Consider the following 10065-nt stretch of genomic DNA (forward strand, 5'->3'; position numbering starts at 1 on the left):
TCTCTCTCTTTCTCTCTCTCTCTCTCTCTCTTTCTCTCTCTCATTCTCTCTCTCATAGTGCTTTAGTTCTTGGGGCAAGAGCACTAGCCTTTGTTGGAGCCAAAAAGTATGGATTCAAATCCTGTTTTTTTTACTTATTAGCTCAGTTTATTTTTCTGGGCCTTAGTTATATTGATGTAAAATGGGATGAATAAGAATTCTACTACCTCTAGCACAAGGCTGTTGTGAGAAAAAGCAATTGTACATCATAAACTCCATATGTCATATTGTTTGGAGAAAGTAGCACCTTCTCCCCAAATCTGGCATATATAACAACTGAATGCAATCTATAACCAGTGATATTTTTTCAGGATGTACCTTTCTATCTTTTCACTGATTACTCATTTTAGGGGTATAGCCTTTATTGGTGGGTGTCTAATATCTGAACAAACATAATATCTATAAACTATTAATATCTCTCTATTGGTACCAATCTATTTCTACACGTATGTTGAAATAGAAAGGCATTTAGGCAGTGCATGGATAGAGTACTGGGCTTGGAGTCAAAATCTCATCTTCCTGAATTAAAATCCAGCCTCTGACACTTACTAGCTGGGTGACCCTGGGCAAGTCACTTAATCCTGTGTGCTTCTGTTTCCTCATCTGTAAAAGGATCTGGAGAATAAAATGGCAAACCACTCCAATATTTTTGCCAAGAAAATTCTATGTGGAGTCATGAAGAGTTGGGAACTGAAAATGACTAAATAACAATGTACTGAAATAGATCTATGCACACACACATGTGTATGTATGTATGTATGTTAATTATAGGATCTAGGGCTTGTGGGAACTTTGAGGATCAGCTAGAAGAGAAACCTTAGAAAAGAAAACTGAGATCCAGAGGAGAAGGTGATTTTCCAAAGATCATACAGCTAATTAGGAGCAGATCCAGCCTTTAAATCTACATCATCTACTGTAGGGTCACTACTCTCACCACTGCATGACGATTGCCCAACTCCCAAGTCTTGAGAAAAAGACTGTTGAATAGCAGCATGCCAGAAGTTTGAGAGCAAATATTAGTGAATAAACACAGCCACTTATTGACTGCACATTAGGAAATGACCTGTCATGGTGTTCTTGGTAAGTTTAAGAGGCCAGTTAAATATATTGCTCAATCCTTGAATCCCTGAATTCTACCTGAGGGACTTGCAGAGAGAAGGGACAAAAGAGGGAGTTCAGTTCTATCTCTTGAAAAGGCATGGTTGAAACTCATGGAAGGAAACAAACGAACAAAGGAATAGAGAAGCATAGAGTGGGGCAAGCTGGAGAAAGAATTAAAAAAAAAGAATGGATGGATGGATGGATCAAAAAAATTGGGGCAGATCATTTACATCTAGGTGGAAGATGAGAGCTAACTCTTACTACTTATTAGTCATTTTGTAAGTTACTAAGAATAAAACTTCCTTTTATGTGTATTCTCCCCCAGTTAGAGGGTGAGCTCTTTGAGACTGAGGACTAAGTTTTTCTGTTGCAGTATTCAGCAATAAGAATGATGTTTGGCACATAGTAAGCACTTACTAAATGCTTCTTCACTGTAGCTGTTTTCTGCAGAAAATGGCTACATCATCCATTCATCAGAAGGGTCAGTGTGGAAAGAGGGCTGAACTTGGAGTAAAAAGACCTATGTTTGGATCCTGGCTCTGATTTTTACTAGCTTTATTTAAACCCTGGCCCTCAGTTTCCTCATCTATAAAATGGGGGTGGTAATGCTTTAGATACAATATAAATACCAGCTTTCATTATTATGTCAGAAAATAGGGAAAAGAAATGGGAAAGCCCACAACACAAAAGGAGACATAGGGTTGTTGTTTCCAAAAGAAAGCCGTGAGTTAGGGTTTGAATACAGAAGAATACTATACTGCCTACTTTAAGGAGGCAAAGCTCCAATGGATGATGGTACTATTGGCTGTCTTAAGACTTTGATCATTAGACTGAGGAGCTGTAGAGTTACTTTTGGCACCATTGCAGAGTTTACTTTGTAAACTGAAAAGAGCCCTTGAAACATGAGTGGCTGTTATTTAAATTTCAGTCTCTTTTGATATTCACCTCTTTTTTTGTCACAATTTCAGTCATGAAAAATGCACCCATGTATAGTATTTTTGAGTTGTAGTTGATGGTTAGATAGCTACTTCATTGATAATTTATTTGAAAATGAGCTTCTTTTGGTTCTGTGTATGGAAATATTCTCTTTTTTGAAGGTATTTAAATTCAGAATTATGTCTGTCATCTAAGGACCAGACAAACTGAGCAAGGAGAGGCTCATCCCCAGAGCATTAGTAATAGAGGATTTTTTAAAGTGTGAACCTATTACAAAAAATTATTTAAATATATGGAGAGAAGCCTCTTGCAATGAAGAAATCACAGATCCTTGAAGTATTGACTTATTGTAACTATAAGAACTTGGTCAAATTTCCCCCCCATGCCTTCTTATGTGTAACTTCCCAAAGGTTGTTGGGGCACTTTGTCAGGTCACGCTGATCTGGTAAGGCTTCCAGCAACCGAAAGGACACCATCTGTCATTTGAGTAACTACCTAGCTATAAGCATTGAGGAATTCATTGATAAAAGGTTGGACATCAGAGCTGGGCATCTTTTTAGCCACAGTAACAGCTACAGTCACAGCAACTTCAGCTATAGTGGATAAAAGCATGGAAGTCAGAGATGCACTGACAGTACCTTGAAGCTATGACTCATAATTGCAAACATTATGTAAGAGCTATTGCTATCATCTCTGGGGATCAACCTTTAGAGGAGAAAATTGAGACCCATTATTACCAACTGAACAATTCAGCGAACATTTACTTCTTTGCCTACTATGTGCATCATACCACCCAGCTGCCCCCCTCTTTCCTTCTTCTATAAGTTCTTGATAGGTGCTTGGTGACTTGATTTGACCATGCTCTATTTCTTGTGGTTTCTTCCTACTCTGATTGTCTTCTATGAAAGTACTTGGATGGGAGACCACCTGGAAATGCTGGGTGCTGTAGGCTTTTCCCTTTAGCAGGCATCTGGGTGGCTCAGTGGATTGAGAGCCAGGCCTAGAGACGGGAGGTCCTAGGTTCAAATGTGGCCTCAGACACTTCCCAGCTGTGTGACCCTGGGCAAGTCACTTGACCCCCATTGCTTATCCTTACCACTCTTTTGCCTTGAAGCCAATACACAGTATTAACTCCAAGACAGAAGGTAAGAGTTTAAAAAAAAAAAAAGAAGGAGGAGGAGGAGGAGGAGGAAAGAATTCCTTCAGGCCTAGTCGGGGAGGAAATGTCCTTCAAGTATGGGATAAAACCCAAGAGAAAGCTTAGAGATGGGATGGTATAAGACAAATTCTAAGAGTAGTTATTGAAACATTTTGGATAGAACCTAGAAGTAATGAAAGGGGGTAATGTGAAAGGTAGGTTGGATAGTAAGATGATAGTAGCTCAAACAATAGGCTTGGGAATTTTATCCTGTAGGCTTTAGGGAGCCACAGAAAGTTTTTGAGCAGTCAATTGACGTGGTGGACTCATGTATGAGAAATATTCCATTGGTGTTGAGGTTAAACTGAAGTAAGAAGAGTCTGGAAGCTGAGGTACCCACAAAGATGTTACAATAGCTCAGGTGAGAGATAAACTCCTGAACTGGCTTGGTGGCCAAAAGTGAAGATAAGAGGATGGATGCAAGAGATGTTATGGAGGCTGGACTGACAGGATTTGGCAAATCATTGAACATGAGACTGTCAACCTCCCTACTCCAGGTGCTTCTGGTAATTCAGCCTAAAGCTCTGTTGGATTTTTTCCTTTTTTTTTTTTTTTTGGTCTGGTTTGTTACCCTTTTGGCCTTTCCACGTTAATGTTAGATCCCTAAGGGTCTAGTGTCTTCTAAGTCACTCTAATGCTTTCCTAATTCCCTTTCCTTTGTCAGTTGGGTGAGATGGTTCAGATCAGGCAGGGGAAGGTAGAGCTGTGTTTCTCTACTACTTCTTGGCCTTGCTTGGCCCCAGAGCTTGATTGCAATTCCTCTAAGTCAGCCCAGTTGGTTGGGGGTTGGGGGGAGGAAAAGGTCGAAGCTCACCCTGGGCTTGTCTACAGCTGCATTTGTCATACTCCTTCAATTTATAAGGGAAATGAAGTGATATGTTAACTCCCATAATGAATATGCTGTGAATGTAATACTTCTGTGGAAATTCATGTTCAATTATATAGAAAGTCTCTGAAGTGCCTGTTTTTACTTAATAGAGCATTAAAACATTCACCAAAACATGGCGAAAATCCTAAATATGGAAAGTATAATATTTGTTCAAAATGTATGAAATGTTATCTTAACCCAAACAGATGGCTCGGCTAGGATGTCTGCATGACTTGGTTGCAGTAACGAGCTCTGAGAACTAAGAAAAAAACAAAAAGCTTTGAGAAGGGCCACAGATAGTTAGCTGAGACGCTACAGTTTTGGCTGAAAAGGTTTCCATTTCTGACCACGGAGACCCTGGTATTTTGGGGTTTTAGTGGAGTCATCCATGGAAAACATACTTTCATCTGTTGAATGAATAAATGAAAAAACTTTTATGAAATGTTTACTGTGTTCTAGACACTTTGCTACTGGAGAAAAGGCTATTAATCTAAGCTACTAAGAAGTTGGGTATCATAAGATTTAGAAAAGAAATTCCTCCCACCCTCCCCACTTTATAGAAGAAACTGAAACCCAGAGATGGGAAGTGATTTGCCTCAAATCTCATAGGTAGAGGCTACTGGGTGGCTCGGTGGACACAGAGCCAGGCCCAGAAACAAGTTCTGGGTTCAAATGAGGCCTCAGAAATTTCCTAGCTGTGTGACCCTGGGCAAGTCACTTAACCCTTACTGCCTAGCCCTCGCCACATTTCTACTTTGGAACCAATACTCACTATGGATTCTAAGACAGAAGGTAAGGGTTTAAATTTTTAAAATCTCGTAGGTAGTAACAGAGGTAGGACATGGTCCCTGGTTTTCTCATTCCAAGGACAGTGCTATTTCTACTACACAATGTTCTTACTCCATCTTTACTTTGATGATGATAATAATAATAGCTAATACTTATGCAGTACTTTAAGGACTATGCAATCCTTTACAAATGTTGTGTAATTTTATGCTCTTTGATAGTTCTGAGTTCTCCATAGCGTGGAGAACTATCCAAAGCTTTCCTAACTCATGCTATTCTTTTCTGTGCCTTTCCATAAATCCACCAACAATGTCAGGAGCATATACTCACCATCCTGGAGACCCTTCTCTGGCTATTTTAACAATCCTTAGATACAATACTCAGGGAACCCATGCGATGACTTTGCTACTGGCTGTCAAGATCAAGATGATACTGACATCACTTTCAGTCTTCTGGTAGACTAGAAACAAATGTATTTGGTACCTATTTAGCAAGAATATTTTTTAAAAATAGGAAGCTGCTAACTGACACATGATTCTTCCCTGAAGTGGGCTTTCCCCTGACTTTATCTCTACTTACCTCCCCCCACCCTGCCAATAGCATTGGTATTGTCTCTATCAGATGCAAAAATTACTAATAATAACCGCCATCTATTGTCCCTTACTCAATATATGACCAGTATGACTAACATCTTCTTTCCTGTTCCGTCAATGACATCATAAGATTATAAAATTTAGAGCTAGATGGAAACCTAGAGATCACTTAGTCCATTCTTCCTTTATATGAGAAAACCAAGCCCCAGTTTGAAAAAAGATGAATTTATTTCCCCAAGAACATACAACTGGTAAGGAAAAGTGCTGGTATTGGAATCCAATCCCTAGATCCCAATTCTAGTCTTCTCTCTACTATACACATTCCCTCTTAACAAATCTTTATTGAGAACCTATTGTGTACAAAGCACTGTACTTGATAGTGGAGGTAATTCAAAGTTTAAATAAGATGTAATCTCCTCTTCAAAGAGTTCACAATCTAGTAGACGGAGAATAATGCACAAACACAGATAAAAATCATTTAAAAGGGTTAACATGTTTAGCCATTAATAAGATGTAAACAAAGAATTGTGTGTGGAGCCGATGAGTTTGGGGGAAACCAGGAAGAAAAGGCATTTGAAATCAGCTTCAGAGACTAGCTAAGACTTTAGCAGATGAAGAATGGTATGGAGAAAGAAACTTCAAGGTGTGTTTATAGAAGCCAAAAGAGTAATGGAAAGCCTAACGTCATTTTCTTGAGGCAGGTACCATACAACCTTCTTTAAAAGAGGATAGATCCCCCAGGAGTTAGATAAGATCAAAACTTCTAAATTAAGGAAGGTCTAGAGAAGAAGCCTGGAATGATGGAAAGAATCCTGAAGTTGGAGTGAGGGAATCTTTGTTCCTGTGCTAGCTCTGCTCCCTTCTATCTGTGTGACCTCTGGTAAGGTCTCATGAAAAATGAAAGGGTCAGGCTAAGATCCTCTGTTAGGCCCCTCTTAGCTAAGGATCCCCTTCATCAATAATAGTATTGCTTTCCTTTGCCTAGTTAAATCACATCTAGGACACTGTGTTCAAATCTGGACACCATGTTTTTAGAAGGAGATTGACAAGTTAGACCATTAACCAGAGAAGGGTAGCCAGAAGAGTAAGGGGGACTATTCCATGCAAGAATGAGTTGAAGGAACTGGTGCTGTCTGTCTTGGAAATGAGAAGGTTTTTCAGGGGATCATAATTTTGATATTTGAGTATTTTAAGGATTATTATGTGGAAATGGTATCATAATATTTTCTTTGCTTGGCCCCAGGAAGTAGAACTCTAAGTTAATGCCTAGGGGAGCTGCAGAAAAGTGATTTTGGCACAATTACAAGGAAGATCTTCATTTGAATCAGAATTGAGCAATAAAGGAAGGGGCTGCCTCAGGAGTTAGTAATTTCTTCTTACTGGGGTTGTTTAGGTAGAGATTGGCTGAGAATTCTTGTCAGAAATGTCACATAAGTAATTTGTGCATCAGGCGTGAGGATTAGGATGACCTTTAAGGCCCTTAAGACCTCTGGAATCCCATCATTTCTATTTGTAATCAAACCAACCTTACCCCTGTGGCACACAATCATCCTTAGCACTGGCGATCAGTCCTTGAAAGAGTTTCCTGACCCTTAAAAAATTCCTGAACAGAGAAAATAGCTGGTTTTGTTCTGGGTTTGAACCTGAACAGTGTTAGAGTAAAAGAGGAAGAAGAAAGATGTGGAGGATACCCTTAGGATAGTATAAGCAACATGAATTTGATTTACCTGGGGTCATGAAATCTTTTCTCAGTTTAGAATCTGAGTGGAACCAATGCTTTCCCCATTACTCTATTCCCTGCCATCTTTTTCTTCTTCAACTCCTTAAATCCTCGGTTCTAGGACACAGGTTATTAGAAAAGATATATTGTTTGATGCTTTAGGATTCTGAAGCTTACTGATCACTTTCCTTGGGAAGTAGTTATTAAATTAATTAATCAATGCCTGGCACCTTACAGTCACTTAATAAATGTTTGTTATTGATTGAACTAGCAAACAAATATTTATTTAGGGTCAACTAGAGGAAGTCTCTGGTAGAACCCAAGGCAATACTTGCAAAATGTGGGCAGGATATTGCAACCTCATACTCTGTATGCTGTGTAAACTGTGTAAATGACCTTCCTTTAATTTGGTGAAAGGATTAGACAAGGTAAAAAGCACTGGTGTAGAAATTCAACTCTGCTGTTCAATCTTTTCTTCTTCTAAGCCTTGGTTTATTCAATTGTACCACAGGGAAGATTAAATGGGGTAATAAGAGGAGAGGGAGAGAAATAAGTATTTATATATTACTTATTATGTGCCAGTCACTCTGCTAATAAGCACTTTTTTACAAATAATATCACATTTGATCCTCACAACAACCCTGGGAGGTAGGTGCAAAAATTATTTCCATTTTATAGTTGAGAAAATGGAGGCAAACAGAGGTTATATGACTTGACCAGGTTCATACAGCTAGCCAGGACTTCCTGATTCCAGACCCAGGATTCCATCCTCTGTTCCATCAGAATAAAGAGCTGGAAGTGATCTTAAAGATCATTAATTCTAAACTGACCACATCATTTTGCATCTGAAGAAACTGAGACTAGCTTAGATAGGGAAATTCTCTTTCTGCAGATCTTATAGCTAGTAGTAATGGCAGAATTCGGAATAGAACCAGTCTCCCCTAAGTTTCTTTCTGGAGTTCTTTCCCCTGACCATTTTGTAAAGCTTAGAGTGCTATGACAGCATAAACAATTAGAATGAAAGGATTTGAAACTAGAAGGAACAGGAACCTAGCCCCCTGGCCCTTTCTTATGGAAAAGGAAACTAAGGCTCAGAAAAAGAAGAGATTTGCCCAAGATCTAAAGACAATAATAGAGCCCAGATCAAATCCAGACTCTCTGACTTTCATTACAGTACTCTTTCCACTCCATTACACTGCCTTTTCTTTTACATTATTGTTGTTGTTGTCATTCCAACATGAGGATGAAAAGCTTTGGGGAATATCATGTAAAACTTCTTAGTGTCTTCTCTGTTGAAATCACACTTTGATCATGTGTATTTTAAGCCAGTGGGAGATTCTAGATCTGCAACTAAAATTTGGAATCCTAAATCTCCTGGAGATGGGCTCTGTGAACCAGGGTGCAAAACACTTTTGAAATTTCTCTGGTAACACAGCCATCTCTAAAATGTTAAGGGACATGTCAGAAAGGTCCAGATCTAATGCTCGTCCTCCATCACTCTCCTTTCATCTACCCCCATGCAGATTCTGATGCAAGGCAAAAATCCAGGGATCTCATGGAAATATACCCTGCCCAAAGTCAAGAGCACGACGCAGACAGTGATACAAGGACACATCTACACATGGAAGACAGTGCAGTTGGAATGTTCAGTTTCTTGTGGTGGAGGTAGACAATTTTCCTGATTCCTCTTCTGGATTTTCTTAAAACCTTATCCTTATGGTTCTCTCCATCTAGGCAAGATTGAAATGAGCTAATGATATGGTTGGTCTTTCATAGGAACTCCATTGCTATAGAAGGCCAATATAAATATCAGGAATTTTAGGCCCTCTTCTGTTGCCCCTTTGTGGTATGGAGGTGACTCTGAGATCTTGAAAGGCTCTGACAATGAAGCACAAACTATGGCAAATCTTACCCAGAGTGTGGTATTAGTAGATGGTTGCATAGTTAGCTACCCCGGCAAGACCGCAGCTGGGAATTCTATTCAGAGTGCCAGATTTAAAGATGACATTGCTAAAATGAAGCCAATCCAGAGGAGGACAGAGGATTGGTGTCCGTGCCAGAAAAGGATGGATGAAGGGCATGGAGAATTCAGCTTAGAGAAAGGAAGGGGCATGAGCTATGACAGTTGCCTTCAACAGAAAAGGGATTACTTTTTTTTTTTTTTTTTTTTTTTGCTTGACCCCAGAGGGTAGAACTGGAAATAGGAGGGGAGAGTTGCAGAAAATCAGATTTTGGCTTGAAATCAGTAAGCTCTTCCTCACATTTAGAGCTGTTTTAAAGTTATTATTAGAGCTGTCTTAGAGGGTTGTACGTTACCCACTGGAGTCTGGATGAGTTCTTGTTGAGAATGGTGTAGAGAGGACTTCTACTCAATTATATGTTTATTTACATGATCTCTAGGTCCATTATGACACTTAGACTCTATAAAATTAATAGGATTTATAGTTGAGGAACATTTCTGTCAAATTGAGCATAGCATGAGTCAAGATTGGCAGTTTTCCTACCCCGTTGGCCTCCATTTTCAGAAGACTATTTAGTACCTCAAGAGATTGACAACCCATTTCACCCAGTAAAGACATCTGTTTCAGAACATATTTGTTTTGTTTCATTACCTTTCCCCAGTGGGATATTTTGACCAGTCCTCAAATCAGTCCTGCAGACTGAAAATCGAAACTAGACAAATATGACAAATATGAAAATATTCTCTGGGAGGAAAAATGAATTAGATAAGTTTCAGTTTTCCCCCATGGGAGGTATTTCCCTATTAAATTTCTGTTCAGTGTTTCCAATTTTTAAAAATGCTGCCAATGTGTTAAAAAAAAAA

The 10065-nt window shown here is 39.1% G+C and overlaps 1 protein-coding gene across 1 annotated transcript in view; it reads left to right on the plus strand.

Annotated features, from left to right (window-relative positions):
• Positions 1-10065, plus strand: part of ADAMTS18 (ADAM metallopeptidase with thrombospondin type 1 motif 18) — a 193955-nt gene that overhangs the window by 164922 nt on the left and 18968 nt on the right. Inside the window, exons 18-19 of the mRNA XM_044659455.1 lie at positions 8765-8906; positions 9096-9288. Coding sequence (XP_044515390.1) covers positions 8765-8906; positions 9096-9288 — 335 coding nt within the window. The remainder of the gene's footprint in view (positions 1-8764; positions 8907-9095; positions 9289-10065) is intronic.

This window comes from Gracilinanus agilis, chromosome 2 (assembly GCF_016433145.1).
Source record: "Gracilinanus agilis isolate LMUSP501 chromosome 2, AgileGrace, whole genome shotgun sequence".
NCBI classification, from domain to species: domain Eukaryota; kingdom Metazoa; phylum Chordata; class Mammalia; order Didelphimorphia; family Didelphidae; genus Gracilinanus; species Gracilinanus agilis.